This window comes from Anomaloglossus baeobatrachus, chromosome 1 (genome assembly GCF_048569485.1).
Source record: "Anomaloglossus baeobatrachus isolate aAnoBae1 chromosome 1, aAnoBae1.hap1, whole genome shotgun sequence".
NCBI lineage: Eukaryota > Metazoa > Chordata > Amphibia > Anura > Aromobatidae > Anomaloglossus > Anomaloglossus baeobatrachus.
In genome coordinates this window covers 581704656-581730062 of record NC_134353.1, presented here as the reverse complement: position 1 = coordinate 581730062, position 25407 = coordinate 581704656, and the positions used below count along the sequence as shown (strand labels likewise).

The following is a 25407-nucleotide window of genomic DNA, read 5'->3' as shown; positions in this document are numbered from 1 at the left end:
AGCTTCTGTTTTCATGCCCAAGATGGGCATACTAGATTGTGAATGAAGAATAAGCAATATATAAGGCTATGTTCACATCTCGTTTTTCAGGCAGGTGAGAAGCATATTCCAAGCGTCTTCCCTGACGTATGCCTCTGATGTAAGTCTGCAGTGGCAGACGTCTGTCATTGACTCCCATTGTAAAAAGGAATGTTTACCGCTTGCTATACAGGACACACTTTTGGCATACACTAGCAGTATAAAGCTTATGGAAAAGGCAAAGTGTATATTGGGGAATACTTCCGACATATACCCCCATTGTACCTGAAATCAAGATATAAATGGAGCTGTAGGTGTATATAAAGTATCAGATATGTATTTTGTGTAGTATTGGTATAAAAGAGCTCATGAATTTGGGTATTTATCCTTTGATTTCAGGGCCCCTGATTTCTATGAAGAAGTTAAAATCAAACTACCTGCCAAGCTAACAGAAAAGCACCACCTCCTGTTTACATTTTACCATATCAGCTGCCAGCAGAAACTGGGCACGTCAGTAGAGACTGTTCTCGGATATTCTGTAAGTGAGACGATGTGTTTTCTGTAATATCTTATGTTATATAATACATGTGTTGTTTCTGTTACTTGTTATACATTCATTCCTGCTTCTTCCTTAGTGGTTACCAATCTTGATAAATGATCGGCTTCAAACTGGACATTACTGCCTCCCTGTGGCGACTGAAAAGCTGCCCTCAAACTACTCGATGCATTCTCCAGAGGTAATCCAAGATGATTTTCAGAACGGGTTCGCTCTCAGGTTTCACACTGGGTGACCTTTTCAAGTCTTTCTACAGTTAATAGAGGCACTTAGTGGTTTATTGGGTCAAATTCACATGGCCAGTTTATTGGCGCCAAAGCAAAAAAACTGCCAAAAAAGTACTGTACAGAGGAACAATTTACATGTCTACTTTCTTATTTGGCTCTACCACAGTTTCTACGCCATATCCAGGATCGGGTACAAAGTAGAGAGGTGACGTGTTTAGTATAGTTTTCCTTTCTTTGGTTTAAGAAAACAGTATCAAAACTGCATATGTGAATTCAGCCGTATGTAGTCACAGTTGGTTTGTCGGAATGGGAAGATCAGAACAGGACTGTCCTGTAGCGCACTGGCTGGCTGTGGTTGATATATAAACTACTAAGTTGTATACAGGCCAATATGTGAAAGGATCTTCCAGAATTTTTTTTAATTGTACAAATAGTATTAGCATAAAATAATTTGTATATTTTTCTCGTAAATTCCCCTCTGCTTCTACACCACTTTTCTGGTTGTTCCGCTGGTCTTAGCTGCTGACATTCTGACTACCAACCTGACCACTGCAGCCAATCATTGGCTACTTGTGTCACGCTACGTACGGGGAAGAACCAAGCGAACGGCAAAAGGGAAAGCACTAAAGAAGACACAGGGATAACAAACAGGGGGAACGTACACAAATAACTTATCTCCATATAACTCAGGGAGTTTAACTGCAACAACCACAAACATTCCGCAGATGTATGTTAGTCGACTGCTTGCACTGAAGACTTGTTAAGCGTATAAGAGCTACCAGCACCGAGTAATATTATGTGAAGGTATATAAAGACATCAAGGGAAGTGCAGTTGAAAAGCACCTGAAATGCTGAGGAACTCTGCAGGGTCCTAAAGGGAAAGGTATGAAAACCAAGCAGAAATAGTAGAAGGTCAGAGAGCAGCAAAACACTGTGACCTTCTATAGCTGTATACAACAGGACTGTCTGTCACCTGTGACACACCCATGACACTAGTCATGGAAGAGCTGTGCAACCAGCTCTTTTAATGCCAGTGATTTGCTGCAGTGGCTTGTGTGGGTAATCAGGAGGCTAACAAAAACCATCGGGGAGCTAGAACAGTGGAAGATTTACCAGAACAATATAAATATTCTATTAATACATGACCAACTATTTGCCCATTTTTTGTATTTTGAAAACAAAATCAACACTATTATATCCATATTAAAATAATATCTCATGTTATATTTGCAGCAGGATTTAATAGAAATAATCATCCTGTACTTCGGCACTGATAATTCACCGAAGCTCTTTATAGCATCATATCACATCTGTTCAGAGGGTGCAGGTCTGGACCCTCACATTCGTTATTGGCAGGCTCATATATCTGCACCTTTGCAGTATTTTCTCCAGTCAATACTACATGACTAGCATGAATTTTATATATAGTCAGATATTTCGTCAACCACAGTACTTGTTACCATTGCAATGATGATTGTGTTCCCAAAAATCCCTGCAAGGTATCTAATATAGTCTATTATAATAATTCCATTGCAATGGCGGTCATGTTAAGACTAGTGAGATCTTTCAGAATACAAACAATGCCAAGCTGGTTGCAGCAGTAACATGTTTATAAAGTAATTATCTCCTATATTTATACATGACACTGCTTACGGTAAATCATTTTGACAGCAAAACATCTTTCTTTAGTCAATATGTTGCAAGAAATCTCCATGTCAGGTTCATTCTGATTCATCCAGCCCTGCGCTATACGACACTCCCATTCTGTCTTCACAGCCACATCCAATCTGTACAAAATGGGAAGATAGGCAAAGGAGGAGGGAACCTAGGAGCCACTATGTAATGAAGTCTTATACCTGCAAACCAACAACTGCGAATCTTCCATTAAGGTCCATTCTTGGTGGCTGTGTAATTCCTTGTTGTGTTCAGGTGAGCACAGCATGTGGCTAAAGGATTTAGATGACCTTGTCATTTCCACTCTAAAGCTAAACACTTTTCGTCTGTTAGGGTAATGTTTTCACCCCAAGAAAGCCTCGTTTTTTGAGGTGTAGGACTGTTCAGTAGGACAGTAAAGCGGGCTTTACACGATACAATATCGTTAATGAATTATCGTCGGGGTCACGGTGTTTGTGACACACATCCAGTGTCATTAATGATATAGCAGCGTGTAACACTTATGTGCGACCTTAAACGATCGCAAAAGCAGCCAAAATCGTTTGCCGCGGAGAGGTCGTCCGGAATCAAAAAATCGTTTTCCTCTCATTAGCGATGTTGTTCCTCATTTTTCGGTCTAACAGGGTAGTAAAAGACCGATGACTAGCAAGCAATTAACGGTCTATATTTGTTTAATGCTGCATATTGTGCCATGTGAATGAACCCTTAGTTATCAGTTCCATAATGTATGATAATGATTGATTACTGTAATTCATGTGTATTTATATTGTTTGCATCATTTACAGAAATTACCAGCTCAACCGATACCTATTAAATGGGTGGAAGGGCACAAGGGGGTGTTTAACTTGGAAGTACAGGCCGTATCTTCAGTGCATACTCAGGTATTATAGCTTTCTAATATGAACTGTGGAGAAAATGATGTAGAAAAGGACACTAAAGATTTGTAGTTCCTCATTTCATGAATATTAATCTGTAAAGATAGCAGACTGTGCTGTCTTGCTTTAATCTGCGCATGGTCTACAGCCATATGATCCAAGTTTTGAATCTGTTGCACCCTATATGGATGTATACAAGTATGGACTTCTATGCCTCACAACTTTGATCTTATTTGTAAAAAGTCTAAGGCGGGCTTTGTACATTACGACATCGCAAGCCGATGCTGCGATGTCGAGTGCGATAGTCCCCGCCCCCGTCGCAGGTACGATATCTTTTGATAGCTGGCATAGCGAAAATTATCTCTACGCCAGCTTCACATGCACTCACCTGCCCTGCGACCGTCGCTCTGGCCGGCGACCCGCCTCCTTCCTAAGGGGGGCGGGTCGTGCGGCGTCATAGCGACGTCACACGGCAGGCGGCCAATAGCGGCGGAGGGGCGGAGATGAGCAGGATGTAAACATCACGCCCACCTCCTTCCTTCTCATTGCAGCCGGGAGGCAGGTAGGAGATGTTCCTCGCTCCTGTGGCTTTACACACAGCGATGTGTGCTGCCGCAGGAACGAGGAACAACATCGTACCTGTCTCTGCACTGGCATTATGGAAATGTCGGAGAATACACTGATGATACGATAACGACGCTTTTGCACTCGTTCATCATATCAAAAAGATTTTACACACTACGACATCGCAAGTGACGCCGGATGTGAGTCACTTTCGATTTGACCCCACTGACATCTTACCTGCGATGTCGTAGTGTGCAAAGCCACCCTAAGGCTAAGACCCCACTTTGATTTTTACCTGTTTTTTACCTGCTTTTTACCTGCTTTTTCAACTGCAGCGTTTAATGCCAAAATGGTTGTGTTCTGCTTTTCAAGCTTAGTCTATGGAAATTTGGGTTTCTAGACCGCACTATGCAGTTCAAACTGCAGCCTTTTTGTGGCAGAAATTTGGGCAAAAACTCTAAAACTTTCTAAACGCAAAGCAGTTTGACATGTCAATTGCTTTTGCCATTTGCGTTTAGAACTGCAAAGCAGAATTTTTGCCCAAATTTCTGCCACAAAAAGGCAGCATTTTGAACTGCATAGTGCGGTTTAGAAACCCAAATTCCCATAGACTTTGCTTGAAAAGCAAAACACAACCATTTTGGCATTAAACGCTGCAGTTGAAAAAGCAGGTAAAAAGCAAAGTGCGGTCTTAGCCTAAAAGTTCAATGCTTGTTATAAACATCATAACTGTATAAATGCAAAGTCTTCACATATATGGTATATGTACCAGTCAAAACAGCAGAGCCGTATGACAGGATCAAGATGCAATCCTCTAGGAATTTTGTTCTATCACCCACCATATGTAGTATGAGCACAGATGGACAACCTCATGACACCACAGTGGTACCCCTGGCTTTTGAGGGACTTTCTAAATATCATATTTCTGTTCTCAGGATAACCACTTGGAAAAATTCCTTACTCTCTGCCATGCACTGGAAGGTCCCGTGACTTTCCCTATTCGAGTCTTGGATCAAAAGATCGCAGAAAACTCCTTGGAGCATGAACTTAAACTGAGCATAATTCAGCTAAGTTCCTCCAGACTAGACCCACTGGTGCTTTTCCTCCATCTTGTTTTGGACAAACTGTTTCACCTTACTGTACAGCCGATGGTGATTGGAGGGCAAGCTGGTAAGATCATATGCACTACTCATTGTCGTTAGGATATACATAGATGGAACTCATTAGTTATGGGTACTGATAATTTATGTTTTGTTTAGATTGTGAAAAAATGTACGAACTAGCTTATAATTAAAACATTTATCCAAATTGGTCAACCCCTTCTGAAACTAAACCCACCCCTCCCTAGGTCCTGATTCTCTGTCCGTCAGAAATCGGGTTGACCAACTGGTTCATATTGTAAGAAAATGTACAATCTGGCATGTTTATAACTTTACGTGGTCTACCCCTTCGTAGTTGCTTTGGCTCCTAACTTCGATTTTTCAATAATACCAAAATTTAGGAGGCAAAAAATGTGATGTAATGACTGGTTACAATGGTGACATCCTATTACAGTACCACAATGAAATTCAGTGATCTGTTTAGAATGACCCTTTCTTTCACAAGTTTTAGTATAGACTGCATGGCTAGGGGTTTTGGAACAGACTGAAACACGAGCATTCAATTATTAAATAGACCCTGTCGTGATGATAATGGTATCTGATCTGCAGACAGGATGGTAAAGACTAGGAGGAGCTGATCAGATATTATTTTTTTGTGAAAAGTTTCAGTAAAACTTACATTTGATTCATTGAAATAACCGGTATTTATTATTATTATTATTATTATTTATTATAGCGCCATTTATTTCATGGCGCTTTACAAGTGAAAGAGGGTATACGTACAACAATCATTAACAGTACAAAACAGACTGGTATAGGAGGAGAGAGGACCCTGGTCCTATCCAGTGATCGACAGGTTTCCCTGTATGATTATGCATGCAGAGATAGCGATAAATCACTAAGTAGGACCACCCACTGGACCGTTATTCATACAAATACCAGTGATTTCAATAATTAAAATACTATATAAACTATATTGAATCTTTTCTAGGAAACAGGGTTTGCTGAAGAATGTTGTGCTGTGTATAACTGTCTACACAAGTGATTGGCAGCTTTCTGTGAACACTGCATAGGCACAAAGTTGCCAATCAGTGGTGGGGTTATACAGAGCTCATGAATATAAAGTACTATATAGCAGCAGGTTTACTTCTCCTCTAGTGATAAAATCAATGTCTTACCAGTAGGAGATTATCAAAACTACACAAAGCAGCCAAGTCAGTAAAACATCCTTGGAATCCGGCTATATTTCTTCATTATGCTGCTCTCAGATTAGGTGGCAAAAACCAAGTGCCAGGATCCCCTTAAGTGGCGTGCCCCCAGGACTTCTGCCTTAAAGTCTAAGTATCTTTAGTGTATATATTTAATATATTTAACTTGCTTGCAGTATTCGGTAACTACTATGACAATGTAGATCTACACTTTAATCCCTTCCAGACATATGATGTACAGTTACGCCATGTGTCATGTCCCTGAATTATTCAGCCATCATCTGCGGAAGAAGTTGCGCTCTGCCTGCGACTGTTAACATGTTAAATGTCACTGTCAATCTCTGACATTTCACATGCACTGTCAGATGAGCATGCTATTCCACGTCCACGATATGATTGTGGAACGCTGATGAGTTACCATGATAGTCAAAGATCTGCCGAAGTCCTGTGCTGGTCATAACGAGTCTCCGAGTCAAACCCCCATATGGTTATATGGATGGAAAAATAAAAAATGTTTTGGCTTTTGGAATAAGGGGAGGAAAAAACAGAAATAGCCCGGTCCTGAAGTAACGGGTTAAAAGGTACTTCTAAGGCTACTTTCACACATCAGTTGTTTTCCATCAGGCACAATCCGGAAAAAAACGGATCTGGATCCGTTTTATCCCAATTGATTTGTATTAGCTCTGGATTGTACTGGATGGCATTGCGTTGCATCCGGCTTTTGCCAGATCCGGCGTAATTAGCTAATGCGGTGGCCGGATGGAACGTCTCTTGTAACGTTTTTTGTCTCTGACAAAAAAACGCATTGCGCCGGATCCAGCGCGATATGGCCTGATTTACATTCAAAAAAGGGATCCGGCACATCACTTTTTTGGCATCAGGCACAATCCGGTGCAGAATATGCAAAAACGGATGTGTGAAAGTAGCCTAAGGCCCGTTTCACACATCCGGCATTTTGCCGGATTGCTGTATCCAGCACACTCCAGTACAGTGTAATACTGTACAATGGCATCGCGGAAGGCTCCGGTCACATGCTGTCATGTGACCGGAGCTTGCCGCGATGCCATTGTACAGTATTGCACTGTACTGGAGTGTGCCGGATACAGCAATCCGGCGAAATGCTGGATGTGTGAAACAGGCCTAAGCAGGATTTCACCCCCACCTCTACTATTTGCATGTCAATTCGAACACTTATTTCTCAGTAGTAGTGGTGACCTGACCAGCCATGTAGAGGTATTACTGGACTTGTCTGTGATGAGCTACATGCACATATAAATACTTTGGGGGTGGAAATCCAGCTGACTTATTCCCTTTAAACCATAGCCCGTGTTACTAAAGGATCAATGGATTTTACAATCATCATTTTTCTAAACAGTATTTTTAACTTTATAAAATTGATTAAAACCATTGTTATCATTAATGTTAATTAAAATGTTATAAATATGGTCACTAAAGTTATCAAAAATACAAGTTTTTCCCCAAAAGTCCACAGAAATACCTTTTATACCTATTGTAGGAAGATCAAGCTGTATTTCTTTCCTTTGCCAGCTGATGGCAGTAATGTTCTGCGTATAAATGACTGTATTATCTTTTCCTCAGCTACCTTTTCCCAATTTACCTTTGAATCGGTGGTTTCCATAGTGAGTAGCCTTCATAATAGTAAAGACCTCAGCAAGGACCAGCATGGAAGAAATTGCTTACTGGCATCGTATGTGCATTACATATTCCGTCTTCCAGAGGTTCAGAAGGACATGTATATAGCAGGTACTGTGTCCACACCACATCCTCTAATGCCAGTTATCGGTCTATTATCTATCCATCTATGTATATATCTTTCATTTATCTATCCATCCATGTATTTATCTGTCCATATCTCTACAGTTTCTACAACCTTTTTATTCATTTTGCTTCATTTTTATTCTGTAGGTGGAAATATGACAGATGTACGTTACAACACAGTTGGCCGCACGTCTGCTACTACTGTTGGGTCAAAACTGGCCCAGGCAAGGTCGATAAGCTCGAGTAATCCAGATATTGCAGGGATGCCAAGTGCAGATGACGAAGTCAAAAATATCATGTCCTCCAAGGTGAGACTGGCATGTCATGCAATCATCATTTTGTCAGTATTATATAAGAGTATAGTTAGTTTGCTGAGATTCGTCCTGAAGAAGGTGTGTGTTATACTCTGAAATGCATTGACATAAAAATCACATATTCAGGACTTCTGGCTCAACTGTATTCCTTTACCTGGCAGCACGGCTTAACCCTATTTTCCTACTTCTGGAATTGGAAACGATGTTCTGGCCATTCAGTCACCTGACTACTAAGGCCACTGGTTGGCTGCAGAGGCAGGTGATGTATTGACTGGGCATCTTAACTTCCATTTACCGTGTAGAGCACGGAACTGGCAACACTGAATTGGTAAGGGATTGGAGTGATAAATTACATTTCTTTTTTATTTTATAAAGTTCCCTTCCCTCTCTCTAGTTTTGAAATAATCTTGCATAATGCCTTTAAGACATAATCAGAAATAGTAATGTCCATAAGTCTTTAATCCGAATCTTCTTTGTAAGTAATATGACTGTTAGATTTGCTATTGCAATAGAGCCTCTGGCGGCGGCCATTAGGAAATCGAAGGAGATCCATGGATTTTAGATATGGGCATTTAGAGGAGAAAATAGCTCTTTATGCTGACGATTTATTACTTTTCTTGGGGGATCCGTCAGCCTCATTGGATCATGCTATGCAGATAAAAGAGAAATTTGGAGAAGTTTCGGGACTGACCATTAATTGGTCTAAATCGAGCCTCTTTAAAGTGGATGGGGAAGTAGCCTGGACAAATGATGATACTGGGGCTAACAAATTGAAGAGTGTGGACGAATTTAAATATCTAGGTGTCCAGATATCTCTGCCAGTAGAAAAATACATACAGGTGAACTTATGGCCGCTTCTTAAAAAATTGAGAGCCAAAGTGGATGCCTGGAACAAGCTACATTTGTCAGTTGTTGAAAGGGTTAATGTACTAAAGATGGTAGTAATGCCTAAACACCTATACATACTGCACAATGCCCCTGTTTGTATTTCAAAGAAAAGATTCAAAGGGATAAATTCGCTGTTTAGGGACCTGGTGTGGGGTAAAAAGCAGCCTAGGGTGCAATTAGAGACTTTACAAAGGCCGAAAGATGAGGGGGGTCTAGCAATCCCAAATCCGGAATTGTATTATATAGCGGCGCAATGTCAACACCTCAGGGGTTGGTCTGATCGAGAGAAAGATGGGGGCATTAAAGAAGTGCTGGAATACATAGTGGGTAGAAGTCCATTGGTAATGGGACTAGAGGATGGTGCGGTGGGGATCTTGGGTGGAACGTCTCCTACAATGGCACTTATAAACAAGACCTGGGATAGGCTGAAAAGGGTGAGAGGGGTGACCCGGTTAACTAAGTCTACACCTATCTGGGATAACAGCAATCTCCCGGAGATTGAGAAAATGGGGAATATTGAGGAATGGAGACGCAAGGGTGTAATATACATGCATCAGATATTGGACGGAGGAATTTTGAAATCGTTCCCACAGTTACAGAGTGAGTTTCAGTTACCGGCGTCCGGCTGGCTCCACTACAGCCAATTAAAACATGCGATTGCAGCCCAAGCGGCTAAAAAAAAGTGTGGACATACAGACTGACCTGGTACTGGAGTATGTGTGTAAGGGGGGAGGAAGCACTAAAGGGATCATTTCTGGCACATATAATGATATACTACATACCTTTCTTTTAGACTACCCAATTAAAACTAAATCTAAATGGGAGGAGGAAGTTGGGCCGATAACGGAGGAGGTGTGGGAGCGTATCTTAGAGTATGTCCCTAAACTTTTCATGAGCGAACCGGCCAGACTATCTCACCTATACGTGATTCACCGGGTATATAGGTCTCCTTTACTGATGTTTAAAATGGGGTTGAAAATGAATTCGGAGTGTCCAAGGTGTCAGGGATCTGACGCAGGTATTTTTCATATGATGTGGTCTTGTCCAAGACTGGTCTCCTTTTGGACTAAAGCGGGCTTTACACGCTGCGACATCGCTAATGCGGAGTCGTTGGGGTCACGGATTTTGTGACGCACATCCGGCCGCATTAGCGATGCCGTTGCGTGTGACACCGATAAGCGATTTTGCATCGTTGCAAAACAGTGCAAAATCGCTAATCGGCGACACGGGGGTCCATTCTCAATTATCGTTCCTTCAGCAGTAACGAGGTTGTTCGTCGTTCCTGCGGCAGAACACATCGCTGCGTGTGACGCCGCAGGAGCGAGGAAGCTCTCCCTACCTGCCTCCCGGCCGCTATGCGGAAGGAAGGAGGTGGGCGGGATGTTACGTCCCGCTCATCTCCGCCCCTCCGCTGCGATTGGGTGGCGGTTCAGTGACGTTTCAGTGACGTCGCTGTGACGCCGCACGGACCGCCCCCTTAGAAAGGAGGCGGTTCGCCGGTCACAGCGACGTCGCCGGACAGGTAAGTATGTGTGACGGCTCTGGGCGATGTTGTGCGGCACGGGCAGCGATTTGCCCGTGTCGCGCAACAGATGGGGGCGGATACCCACACTAGCGATATCGGGACCGATATTGCAGTGTGTAAAGTAGCCTTTAGGTTATCCACAAGATAGGAAGAACATATGGGTGTGTCCTTCCCAGGGAACCATTGCTATGCATATTGGGATATGTTGAGGAGCTTGGGGTGGAAAATACTATGAAAATTGCCATTGCTAGGCTGCTGTATGCGGCAAGAAAGCTGATCGCCAGGTCCTGGATTAAAAAAGACCCCCCGACCAGGGGAGAGTACATTAAAAGGGTGAAATGTATTCTTCAGCTGGAACAGGGAGTGTATGAAAGAAGGGGCAATGTTAAAATGTTTGAGAAGCTATGGTCTCCTTGGCTGCAATGTGAATAGGACGAGTGATGGACCAGTAAACTGGTCTGGGACCGGGATAGCCGTCGGAGACCTCTGATGTGTGTGTTTTTTTTTATTTGTGTTACTAGTAGTTCCTCCTGCACGTCGGGATGAACGGGATGGTTGCTATACTGCAGTTGGAGGGTATTCTAAGTGTGTACTAAATGGGATGTAGTATCGGGGAGAAGTGTTGCTGCCGGGGTGGGAGAGTTAAAGGGGTAATAGATGTGATAAACTTAATTTGGATGCCGATTTGTTATTCTGTTGTATGTATTCTGTTTTAATAAAAAAGTATCTGATTTAAAAAAAAAATATATGACTGTTAGAAATTGTAATTGTATGTTAAAGGGAACCTGTCACCAGAGTTTGGCCCTATAATCTGAGGCCACCACCAGTGGGCTCTTATATACAGTATTCTAATATGCAGTATATAAGAGCCCATGCTGCTGTATAGAACATAAAAACACTTTATAATACTCACCTAAGGGATCGGTGTGGTGAAAACTGGTCAGATGGGTGTCTCCATTCTTCGTGACCGGCGACTCGTTTTTTGGCCATCTTTGTCCTCCTCCTTCTGAAGCCGGCAAGCATGACGCGTCCTACGCCGGCATTGAAGTCCCGCGCAGGCGCACTTTCATCTGCCCTGAGCAGGGCAGATCAAAGTATTGTAGTGCACCTGCGTAGGACCTCAATACCGGTCTGTGTGCATGACTTAGGACACGTCCTGCACCCAGGCTTCAGAAGGAGTACTAAGATTGCCGAAAGAGGAGGCGTCAGTCCCGAAGAATGGCGCCACTTATCTGACCAGTTTGCACCACACCTACCCCCTAGATGAGTATTATAAAGTGTGTTTTATGTTCTACACAGTGGCCTTGGCTCTTATACTGTATACAGCATGTTAGAATGTTGTATATAAGAGCCCACTAGTGGTGGCCGCAGCTTATAGGGCCCAACTCTGGTGACAGGTTCCCTTTAAGCCAGTTTTAACCATTCTAATATATGTGGGAAAAGCTACCCTGATAGGGTACGGTTCGACTTGCGATTTGTACAGACGAGTGCAATCTGATAAAACATCGGATTGCTCTCACTCTAGTGCAAAACTATGGGACAGTGTCCATCTGTGATTAATATCTCATGCCACAGCGGCATGCAAAATAAATTGCAGCATGCTGCGTTTGGCAGCGATTCTTGGCTCACGCACCCCCATACAAGTCTATGAGTGTGTGTGAAACATCGCACTGCACTCGCATGTTATCCAAGAGCAGTGTGATGTAGAGAAAGTGCTCCCTCCTAGTCTAGTTAGATATGATGTTCAGATTTAGTCCTTAGGGTTTGTAGTGCTGCGCTCGGCTATACTGCCAGTCCCATAGACAATGCATGAAGTGGAATTGCACTTGCGCGACCTCTACACCATTTACACAGGCCTCGTTCAGACTGTTTTATCAAAAGAGAAGTTGAGATGCTGACAAAGATCCCATTCTGCAGCCATGAAATACTGAATTGGCTGAGCAGAGTCTTACAAACTTACTTGCTTATTTCTAATTGCAACAATGTAGACACAGTTTGCTTACTTAAAAGATACTCTGTCACCAGGTTTTTGAAACTCCATACAACAGCAGCATAATGTAGGAGCTGAGACCATGATTCCAGCGATGTGTCAATTACTGGGTTGCTTGCTGCAGTTTTTATAAAACACCTGTATCACTAGGAGATTATCAGTAGAGTCCTAGTAAAAATACTGCCATGTAGTCCTCCATATTAATAATCTCTGTATAACCGGCCCACACCAATGATTGGCAGCTTTCTACTTATGTACATTGTACACTGAACACTGTCAGTTAGTGCTGTGGGCGGGGTTATATGAAACGCGTCAATGAGAGGACTAGCAGAACTGAAGCAGTTAAAACTGTGTTGTATCAAATCTACAACACACAGCTCAGTAAGTGATACATTGCTGGAATCAGGGTCTCTGACTACATTATTGTGATCTTAAATGAGGCAGTAAAATTATAGTGACAGATTCCTTCTAAGGAAAATATTTACATATATTTCTCAGGAAACCTTTCCGAAAGTCTCCCTTAAGTCGCTTTACAATTCTCTATGGGGAGAGTCCGCATCCCTTTAAGTCCAATACATATTACAGCAGCAGTTAGCAGTGTGTTGTTACAATATATCTGTCAAAAATGTGTATGAGCAAAATGATAGACATATAAAATATGTCAATTTCTGAAATCAACCATCTGTGACTAGTGAGTAGTACCACCATGTAGCCCCAAACTTTTCTGGGTGACTACAGAAACAAATATGAAACCCATATAACTATAGGATGTATTATGTATGAAGAGTAACCTTGTTATGTGTCTTAGGGTTCTGGACGTGGCTGCAATCGCATGTCCTTCTTCATTGAATCTAGTAATGACCTACAGAACACCATGGCTAGCACCAGACCATCCAGTAAAAAGGTATATTAAACACTTTATACCTCAACTCTGAAAATGTAAATAATTTCCACATATACCCTTCATGACAGTTAGGGCGGCTTTGCACACTACGACATCGCAGGTGCGATGTCGGTGGGGTCAAAGTGAAAGTGACGCACATCCGGCATCGCATGCGACATCGTACTGTGTAAAGCCTAGATGATACGATTAACGAGCGCAAAATCATCGTAATCATATCATCGGTGCAGCGTCGGCGTAATCCATAATTACGCTGACGCGACGGTCCGATGTTGTTCCTCGTTCCTGCGGCAGCACACATCGCTGTGTGTGAAGCCGCAGGAGCGAGGAACATCTCCTACCGGCGTCACTGCGGCTTCCGTAGGATATGCGGAAGGAAGGAGGTGGGCAGGATGTTTACATCCTGCTCATCTCCGCCCCTCCGCCGCTATTGGCCGCCTGCCGTGTGACGTCGCTATGACGCCGCACAACCCGCCCCCTTAGGAAGGAGGCGGGTCGCCGGCCAGAGCGACGGTCGCAGGGCAGGTGAGTGCATGTGAACCTGGCGTAGCGATAATTTTCGCTACGCCAGCTATCACACGATATCATACCTGCGACGGGGGCGGGGACTATCGCGTGCGACATCGCAGCATCGGCTTGCGATGTCGCAACGTGCAAAGCCCGCCTTAAAATCGACATTTTCTGTGTAACTTCCCAGTAGTGTTGACTGTCTGTCACTTCATGAATGAGGAGTGCCAGACTAGTGGCATATTCCTGTGTGTGCCTCGTCACAAACCCTACTCCAGCCCTTGCAAGAGTAAGATATCTAGCATAGTGACTGTGGAGACACGGGGCTCAGTAGGTGCTCTCGTCCGCTGATCCGGCCGCCTTTAGAAAGACAGCATGGCCCAGGGCTCATCCCAACTGAACGCCCGACTTCCTTAACCGTGAGCGGAACACTACTCAGACAACACAGGATGAGGGAATCACAATATTAAGACTTTATTGGATCCCCAAACAATTAACGACATATGGCACATAACCAGCAAAACCACAAAATTTAACCGGCAACAGTTTCTCACCCTTCCGCTGGCTCACCCGGGATTAGAATGTCCGTGCCTTAGAGCTTCCAGGGCTACTTACTCCAAACCAGCAGCACCCCGCTTTCGGCAGACACTCACCGAGAATGGAATAACACCAGATTTAGGAAGCTGTCTGAGGACCGCAAAGCCTGTAGTCAGGTGACTGGATTGTCCCAAGCTGGATTCCTTCCTTAGGTAATCTTTGATAGCTCAGCCGAATCCTTGCATTCGATGCTGAAGTCCATGTAGTATTATAATCCAGGTTCGGTTATGGCTTGCCAATCAGATCTGCAGGTCCTAGATTGGTAGCATGTAGCAAGAGTCTACCTGGGCAATGGACAGTCCTCCTTCTTATATCCCTGAGCTCTCCATTCAGACCATTGGGATCTTCACGATTGGTGGATAAGACTGGGCTCTTATTGGCTAGATTTCAATCCGTATACAAAATATCCCTAGTAGTAATGATCTCTGGCAGAGACGAGAGAGAGACAGTTAAGTTACATCGCAGTACAATGGGAGGTTCGCATCATTGATTTGTCTAGGTATCTGACCTTCATTGGCCAAGGCAATTACATGAGTCAACAAAAACTGTTACACTAGACTCTTAAGAGTCTTGTAGAAACAATGAGGGGATGAATTCTAAGAAATTTAACCCATGCTAGGCACTGACAGAGTCCATGTCGTCACAGTGAGCACTGCTGCTCATCATAAATTTGATGAGCGGTGGACGCCACAGCTATGTCCCAGCCCTACTCTGCCCACTTTTATGAGCGAAAATGGCATGAGAACGGCAGAAGTTGCTTTATTTTAGCACAGCAATGACTTGTGCCAAAAATATGCAACTTTTCAAAGCCTATATATATATATATATATATATTATTATTATTATTATTATTATTATTATTATTATTATTTATTATTATAGCGCCATTTATTCCATGGCGCTTTACAAGTGAAAGAGGGTATACGTACAACAATCATTAACAGTACAAGACAGACTGGTATAGGAGGAGAGAGGACCCTGCCCGCGAGGGCTCACAGTCTACAGGGAATGGGTGATGGTACAATAGGTGTAGGTATAATATAATATATAATATAATATTATAGCATCTTCTGATTCACCATGATTTTCCGCTTGGTTTTGGTCATGCTCTTATAACTGAATTGTAGTATAGGCAAAAAAGAGTGTAGTATGATTGGCTTTATTCCACAGTATTGATGTGTGGGTGGTGGGGGTCAAAAATTTTTTTTCGCCAGATACAGACTTGTTTTATATTGCTACAATGGGTGTTTCCATCTTGGAAATTTTATGGCATACTGTTACGGGGTCCTTCTCCCATATCACACGATCAACAGAGCGAGAGATGAGTGAGCAATCCAAAGCATATTTATTCCAAGCAATCCAGAATGTCCATCAAATAATCCACAAAACAGGGTAAAATTAGTCCAGTAACACAAATATAGTCCGGTAAGCAATAAATAAACGTCCAGTTTCTCTCTGAGAAGCCGCAGCTTCTCCCATTGGATCAATCCTTCTCTCCTGAAGTTCTCCAAACAGACTCCCAATTCTTCAGGTAAGCAGAGTGTTTAGGTGGATCTCACGCCCCCTCCCCCAACTTAGGAACAAAAGCCCGGCAGGGGAGGAATTAAACCTGCAAATAGGACAATGTACAAGAAACACAGAATGGACAGTGAACTACACCCAAACATTAACTCACACAAAATGGTACACAAGCCACAATATTCCACCATCACACATACCAATATACTTAATACTTGCTTTGCAATTTTCAATGTCTCCATAAATGGACATTCTCGATAGTGTGCCATGGGGCCAGTTCTCGAAATTTGGATAGATGATAGGTAACCTTTATCTATTGGACATTTATGGCATATCCTCATACTGAGGACTTGCTTGAAAGTTCTCAGAGCTCCAATAAATGAATGGAAAGACTGTATACGCTCTTCCAATTCTCCATTCTAGACAGCGTGTTATGGGACCTCATCTCAATATTCTGCTAGATGTCTCTGATCTTTTGGAATTTTATGCCATATCCTGTCAATATCCCATATTTGTCTCTGATGGAAAAACACCGTTAAAGGGTATCCCATTACTAGGAGAACTGATTCACATGTTTGCCACATGAAAATATAAAAGCTTATGCTCACTTCCCATGCTGGCGCTGTTTCACTGATGTTGGCACTCACGTTCCCGAGGCTCTCATGAGATTGTTACGTCACGCAATCCCCGAGTCCCAATCACTGCCGGCTTCCATGTCCCTGCCTTCGAATGTATAAGTAATCATCAAGAAGTGAGCGGCAGCCCCAGTTCCAACTTCCTCTTGATTACTTATACATCTAAAGGTGGTGACAGTGAAGACGGCAGTGATTGGACATGGGGCTCGATTGACGTAACAACCTCACATGATCCCCGAAAGAGTGAGTGCCAACACCAGTGGACGCAAACACTATCGACAGTGGAGGTAAGTATACGTTTTTTGGGGTTTTTTTAACATGGGAAATAAGAAGGGGTTGTCCAGGTAGTAGACAACCCCTTTACGCCAATTAGAAATTCACTATCTTTAATATATATTTGTGACATATTTCTTATTCAAGTATGTTTTATGTTTTCTTATAAGCACTTTCATGAGGAGCTGGCTCTGCAGATGGTGGTCAGCACCAACATGGTGAGGGAAAATGTCTTCAAATACGCCTGGTTCTTCTTTGAGCTATTGGTAAGATCTATTAACCTTATTGCCCACTACTTATCTATTACACTTTACAAGGGGTCCATTAGGAGCCATGTGCAGTCACAGGGTATCTGATGAATTTTGCTGTTACCACCATAAGTGAGAATCTTTCCTCATTTATAGTACTTTTTGCTTATTAAGAAAATTAAGTTAAGAAGCACAGCATGTACCTTATGATATGTGTTGTGTTCCCACATCTATGGATGACTACAGAAGACATTGGCAACTGACTTTGCCAAAAATCGTGGGGAAAATTCACTCTTTTTAACGTTTCTTAACTTACGGTATTTATTACCTTGCTTATTTCTATATTAGATTACTTATGTGTGTGATTTGAATTAATTTCTTCTTGTTTTCATCCAAATGCTCGTACAAAATACTTCTTTTTTTAGATACTAAACCTAAAGGGAATGTATCACCAGAAAATTAACTATGATTATATCAGTTTTTGTGTTTCTTAAATATATATATATTTTTTCAAATGTTGTCAATGATTTTTTTTTTTTCATTTAACTATATACCGTATTTTTCGCTTTATAAGACGCACTTTTGTTCCCCCAAATTTTGGGGGAAAGTAGGGGGTGCATCTTATAATCCGAATATACGGGGGGGGGGTATATATATATACACTGCAGGGTCCAGGGGAGGTGGGGGCAGCTCTGGAGCGCTGCTGGGGGCAGGTGAAAGCTGCGGGCGGCAGCGTTAGATCTCCTGCTCCCGCTCATATAATATGCACAGCCGCTGTCCATCACCGTGGTGCTGAAACCGCACCGCAGTGATGGGCTGGGGCAGCGGCGCATATTATATGTGCCTGCGCCCCCCTGTGATGGCACATGCCCCCCCTGTGTTAGATATGGCCCCCGTGCTGCTGCTCATCCTAAAATAAAAAAGCTTTACTTACCTCCTCCAGCGTTTCTCCCCGGTGTCCCTGCTTCCACTGTGATCAGTCACGCAAAGATGATATCACTCTGCTGTGCCGATCAGATGACCGGCACCGAGAACCAGGGAGTGGAGGAGGAGCAGAAGCACGGAGGGAGACCGGAGGGAGGACAGCGCTGAGAAGGTAAGGAAGAGTGTTTTATTTTACTATGGGCAGCAGCATGGGGGTGATATCTAACACAGGGGTACTTAAGCGATCTATAGGGGCCATGGGCAGCACAGGGGGACGTGTGCAATCCATAGGAGGCCATAGGCAGCACAGGGAAACGTGTGCAATCCATAGGGGGCCATAGGCAGCACAGGGGAATGTGTGCAATCCATAGAGGGCCATAGGCAGCACAAAGGGACGTGTGCAATCCATAGGGGGCCATAGGCAGCACAGGGGAATGTGTGCAATCCATAGGGGGCCATAGGCAACACAGGGGAACGTGTGCAATCCATAGGGGCCATAGGCAGCACAGGGGAACGTGTGCAATCCATAGGGGGCCATGGGCACCACAGGGGAACGTGTGCAATCCATAGGGGGCCATAGGCAGCACAGGGGAACGTGTGCAATCCATAGGGGCCCATGGGCAGCACAGGGGGATGTGTGCCATCCATAGGGGGCCATGGGCAGCACAGGGTGACGCGTGCCATCCATAGGAGACCTGTGCCAGCTGTAGGAGACGTGTGCCATCCATGGGAGACCTGTGCCAGCTGTAGGGGACATCTGCCAGCTATAGGAGATGTGTGCCAGCAATAGGAGACTTGTGCCAGGCTGCCAGCAATAGGGGACGCGTGCCAGCACAGGGGGACATGTGCCATAAATAGGGGATGTGTTCCAGCAATTGGGGACGTGTGCCATCAATGGGGGACATGTGGCATTACTGGGGGACATGTGCAGCACAAGGGGGCTATATTCAATATAAGGGGGCCATATCCAGATTAAGGGGGCTAATTATAGGATGTGGCGGCTATGAGGGACATATACCCTATATGATTTGTTAGATGGACACTGGCATTATAAGATGGACCCCATTTAACATTAAAAAAAAAATTCTCTTTAACTTCACCAAATTTGGGGGTGCGTCTTATAATCAGGTGCATCTTATAAAGCGAAAAATACGGTATATTAAAAGAAACAAAGTTAGTAATGCTGCTATTTTTACACTGGTCACTGGGGCTTTTTTTATACTTTCTGTCCCTGCAGGAAGAATTTTTAGTAGACTCTCTATTGCACAGACTGGTTTACAATTACAGGTAACATCTCTATACACAGCTGCACAGGATCCACCAATCACAAAAGGTGATATTACAGATTCCCCAGTGAACTTTACTCAGGCTCAGTAAATGCGTAAAGCGTTATTCCCATCTCTAAGATCATATCCCAATATGTAATAGATATAATATTCGCAAATCTCTCCAATTAGAAATGTAGTTTAGTTCTCCTGATATAACCATGCCTCTTACCTCATGTGCAGGGCATTGCAGCTTAGGTATCCATGGTTACAACTACTCATATAGTAACAGTTAGTCAGTTGCTCGTCGTAACCATGAATACCTAAACTGCAATGCCCTGCACATGAGGTAAGTGACATGGCTATATCAGAAAAACTCTGCTACATTTCTAATTAGAGGTATTTGCTAATATTATTATTATTTCACCTACTACATATTGGGATAGGATCTTGGAGCTGGGAATATCCCTTTAAGTATAAAGACATGTGCACAGATCGAGTATTTGGTGAGTTTTTTACCTCAGTATTTGTAAGCCAAATACAGAAGTGGGTGATAAATACAGAAGTGGTGCCCATGTTTCTATTATACATTTCATCTGATTTTCCACTCCTGGTTTTGGTTAAATTTTGAGGTAAAAACTCACCACATACTGAGGTAAAAAACTCACCAAATACTAAGGTAAAAAATTCACCACATACTGAGGTAAAAAAAACCTCACCAAATACTGAGGTAAAAAAACTCACCAAATACCGAGGTAAAAAACTCACCAAATACTGAGGTAAAAAACTCACCACATACTGAGGTAAGAAACTCACCACATACTGAGGTAAAAAAACTCACCAAATACTAAGGTAAATAACTCACTACATACTGAGGTAAATAACTCACCACATACTGAGGTAAAAAAACTCACCAAATACTGAGGTAAAAAAAGTCACCAAATACTGAGGTAAAAAACTCACCAAATACTGAGTTAAAAAACTCACCAAATACTAAGGTACGAAACTCACCAAATACTGAGGTAACAAACTCACCACATACTGAGGTAAGAAACTCACCAAATACTCGACATGTGTACTTGGCCCAGAATATACAAAATATAGGGAGGGTCACAGTCTGTTCCCTGTTGCTTATGTACATGGGGATATACTAAAACAAGACGTTACATTGTACAAAATCCCCAGTGGCAAGTGTGAAAATTGCAAAATTTCTATCTTTTTATATATAATACAGATTGTTATATGGGAAAAACATTGGCAAATAAAAAAAAAACCATTTAACACAAAAATAGGCCATTTTTCTGATGACACATTGTTTTTAATCACTATATTTTCTTTCCTTTATATAAAACTGAATGTTATTTTTTTTATTTTCCATCCAGATGCGGACTTGACCTCTTCCTACTTAGTTACTACACTTAATCACTACGGTAGATTTGGTTTCATATATGTAAATGTAGTTTTTCTTGCTTACATTCAGATGTTAGGCTTTTAAATCTTTCTCTCTAGTTACTCTCCTTAAAAGGGTTATTCAGTTAACAAAAAAAGTCCCCAAGGGGATAAGACCCCCAAAAATGACAAATGTAATTATGCTCACCTAACTGTACCACAGATCATTCAATGGTTTGCGCTGATTCTGAAAAGGAAATGTCACTTTTCCACCAACTGAAGGACCACTGATAAGGAGAAATTCCAGTTTCGGGAAATCTTCTTCCTAAAGCTGGTGTCACACATAACGACGACGACAACGACGTCGCTGCTACGTCACCATTTTCTGTGACGTTGCAGCGACGTCCCGTCGCTGTCGCTGTGTGTGACATCCAGCAACGACCTGGCCCCTGCTGTGAGGTCGCCGGTCGTTGCTGAATGTCCAGCTTCATTTTTTGGTCGTCGCTCTCCCGCTGTGACACACACATCGCTGTGTGTGACAGCGAGAGAGCGACGAAATGAAGCGATCAGGAGCCGGCACTGGCAGCTGCGGTAAGCTGTAACCAGCGTAAACATCGGGTAACCAAGGGAAGACCTTTCCCTGGTTACCCGATATTTACCTTCGTTACCAGCCTCCGCTCTTGCTGCCAGTGCCGGCTCCTGCACTGTGACATGTGGCTGCAGTATGCATCGGGTAATTAACCCGATGTATACTGTAGCAAGGAGAGCAAGGAGCCAGCGCTAAGCAGTGCGCGCGGCTCCTTGCTCACTGCACTGTGACATGTAGCTGCAGCACACATCGGGTTAATTAACCCGATGTGTACTGTACCTAGGAGAGCAAGGAGCCAGCGCTAAGCGCGGCTCCCTGCTCTCTGCACATGTAGCACAGCGACGTTATGATCGTTGCTTCTGCTGTGTTTGACAGCTAAGCAGCGATCATAACAGCGACTTACAAGGTCGCTGTTACGTCACCGAAAATGGTGACGTAACAGCGACGTCGTTGTCGCTGTCGCTTAGTGTGACACCAGCTTAAGCGTGAATGTCTGCTGAAATCTCAAATCGAGAGTTACTGAATGTCAACAGGAGGAATTCAGACCACACAAAGGCTGCTGGTATAAACTCCTCATTCAGTAGGAGGTGCACACTCAAGTGCTTTTTTATTATTATTACACAAGCCTTTGTATAGCAGTAGTGGGTTGATCTCATAGAAAAAAAACTCCCAGCAGTATTCCATTGGTAAAACTAGAAGAACATGCAAAAGCATATTAGGTTTATGTCCATATTTGGGAATTTATTCTTCTGCTCTCCATAACTCACAGGGTCCCTGTCACATAGCTGCGCAGATGCAGTCAGTCATCATTATCAACTTCTTCATTACGTTTCTTTGTATCAGTCATCAGCTGCAGGCTTTTAGGCTCCATCTTGCTCCTCATATACAAAAGAAAGCTTGGTTATAGAAAAGCATATAGAAAAATATATATATATTGTACTCTCACAGTAGAAAAGCATATAGAAAAATATTTTGTATTCTCATACCACTGTGGACTCTGATTGGTTGCAGCAGTCAGGTGAGTTGAGCAGCAAATCATCAGATATTATTTTGATCCAGCACTGCTCAAGTCATCTGACCATTGCAGGCAGTCACAGACTGCTGTTGGTCAAATGGTGACATTTCCTCTTGTGTCAACGCAAACCATAAACCAGCTTGCGTCGAATCTAGGTGGGCGACGCTAGGCAAGTGTCACCTAGTTTGTTATTTTGTATGGCTTTAAGACCCTCAGAAATGTTTATTTTTACCTGGAAAACACCTTTAATTTCTCTAGAAGGTTAGAGCAGGAATTGAACATGATTGTGATTCGTTGGACATTTATTATGCTAATACAGAAGCCTTAACAAGACGTTGAAAATACATTACATCTTCTTGGTTCCAGGTGAAAAGCATGGCTCAGTATGTTCACATCGTGGACAAGCAGGAGGTCCCAAGAAGAAGTCGCTTCTCCAACCGTTTTAAAGATGACATAAGTACTATTGTTAATGTGGTGACATCTGAAATAGGAGCACTTCTAAGCAAGCCAGTAAAGGTATGGACTACGATAATAGGGAGATTTTCTTTACCTCTTTACCCTATATTTACTATTTAAAAGATCTAGCCAAAGCTCATAATCCATAGCTGTAATCCCCTATCACTGATATGGTGTGTATATGTGTGTGTATATATATATAATATATATATATATATATATTTATATTCTAATCTGCTGTCATGATTGTTGACTAGTTCCTGCTCATGCTAAAACTGCTAATAACTAACCCCCTTTGTATGAGATATTGGGTGCAATGAAGTTCAAGTCCCCTAATGGAACCATAATATAAAGTGAAAAAGTTAAATAAAGTGGGGCTGCTCCTTTTCACAGGAAGAACTGGGTAAGATTTTCCTTCTGGTAAGTAAGTCCTCATTGAACGCAGTATCCCAGGAGAGGAGCTATAAGGTGATGACTCGGTGGTATAAATGCACGGTCGCGATCCATGCTGTGTTCCCCTCTGTTCCGGACACATGCTGGAGGTGCGGCCTGGAGACTCGCACGTTCACACACATCTGGTGGTCATGGCCAGAAGTGCGACACTTCTGGGATGATGTGTTTTATCTACATAATATGTTGTCGATTAGACAGGTTGAACCTTCTAAGGAGTTGGCGTTGCTCTCTCTGGGAGACATTACGTTGGCAGGCTTCAAGAGGGGTCTTTTGAGACATTTGCTTACAGCAACTAGGAACCTGATTCCTAGACATTGGAGACAAGCTGAGGCCCCATCTAAAGTGGATCTGGCAGGCTTCAAGAGGGGTCTTTTGAGACATTTGCTTACAGCAACTAGGAACCTGATTCCGAGAAGTTTGAGACAAGCTGAGGCCCCATCTAAAGTGGATCTGATAACAGAGCTTAATGATATATGCAGGATGGAGACCCTGGTAGCTCAGGTGGTGGGAAATACAGAATAGATCAATGGGGTGTGGCCGCCGTGGATGGTCTTTCGAGAATCCCCGAAGGTGGGCCTCTGGTTGCGTCAGTAGCGGAGGGGTATGTTGGGTGTGTGTGGGGGTGGGATGACATGTCGGACCAGGTGAGCATGATCCCTTTTTTCCCTTTCCCTTTCCTCTTTCTGTGAATCTATTCTTGCCTCTGTAATATCTTTCTTCTTGCTTCTTACTCCTTTCTCCTTCTATTTTCTGGATTCATATTTTTTCTCTCTGTGTCTTCAATAATAGAATTGAAATTTGGTCAAGGTCGATTGAATTCTTCCCTTAATTTATTAGAACTGTTATTTGTAATACCAGCATATGACATGACAACGATTATATGTGATTTAACTGTTCTTGATTTCAATAAAAATTGATTTTCCTAAAAAGTTAAATAAAATGTAAAAACGTGAAAACAGTTAATAAACCATTAATTTGTATCACCACTTCTGTAACACCCTCCCCTATAAATAAAGTCAAGTCATTGAAGCCATTTTAAGTTTTTTGCTTTATATTTTCCCTCCTCTTCTTACAAAGAGCTATAACCTTTGCATTCTTCTTTTGGCATAGACCGTATGACGGCTAGTTTTTTGCGGGGCAAGTTGTAGCTTTGAAAGATTTTTACTGTAAAATGAGAAAAAAATTACAGTTGTTCTTATGTGGTTGACAAAATTACAAAAATACGCAGAAAGAAGGAAAAAGATGAGCAGTCTGTGACGTGTGTATCTTTCTTATCCTTTGTGTGTATTATATGTTTTTCTACACACTGCCCCCTAGAGCTATTGTGCCCGTTTCACCTATCAGTGATTTAATGGGGTTTTTCACCATTTTTGCATTGATGGCCTATCCTTAGGCGGGCTTTGCACACTACGACATCGCAGGTGCGATGTCGGTGGGGTCAAATCGAAAGTGGCGCACATCCGGCGTCGCAGTTGATATCGTAGTGTGCAAATCCTGTTTGATACGATTAACGAGCGCAAAAGCGTCGTTATCGTATCATCGGTGTAGGGTCCGACATTTCCATAATGCCGGTGCAGCGACAGGTACGATGTTGTTCCTCGTTCCTGCAGCAGCACACATCACTGTGTGTGAAGCCGCAGGAGCGAGGAACATCTCCTACCTGTGTCCCGGCTGCAATGCGGAAGGAAGGAGGCGGGCGGGATGTTTACGTCCTGGTCATCTCCGCCCCTCCGCTGCTATTGGCCACCTGCCGTGTGACGTCGCTGTGACACCGCACGATCTGCCCCCTTAGAAAGGAGGCGGATCTCCGGCCAGAGCGACGTCCCAGGGCAGGTGAGTGCATGTGAAGCTGCCGTAGTGATAATGTTCGCTACGCCAGCAATCACAAGATATCGCTGCTGCGACGGGGGCGGGGACTA

At 43.0% G+C, this 25407-nt stretch overlaps 1 protein-coding gene across 3 annotated transcripts in view; it reads left to right on the top strand.

Moving 5' to 3' along the window:
* Positions 1–25407, top strand: part of DOCK8 (dedicator of cytokinesis 8) — a 360169-nt gene that overhangs the window by 218353 nt on the left and 116409 nt on the right. For 2 of the 3 annotated variants that reach the window (XM_075317746.1, XM_075317764.1), the window contains 9 exons: positions 418–556; positions 654–755; positions 3261–3356; positions 4850–5084; positions 7822–7986; positions 8149–8309; positions 13527–13622; positions 17320–17415; positions 22946–23095. In XM_075317746.1, coding sequence (XP_075173861.1) covers positions 418–556; positions 654–755; positions 3261–3356; positions 4850–5084; positions 7822–7986; positions 8149–8309; positions 13527–13622; positions 17320–17415; positions 22946–23095 — 1240 coding nt within the window. The remainder of the gene's footprint in view (positions 1–417; positions 557–653; positions 756–3260; positions 3357–4849; positions 5085–7821; positions 7987–8148; positions 8310–13526; positions 13623–17319; positions 17416–22945; positions 23096–25407) is intronic. The other variant, XM_075317756.1, reaches the window with a different exon arrangement.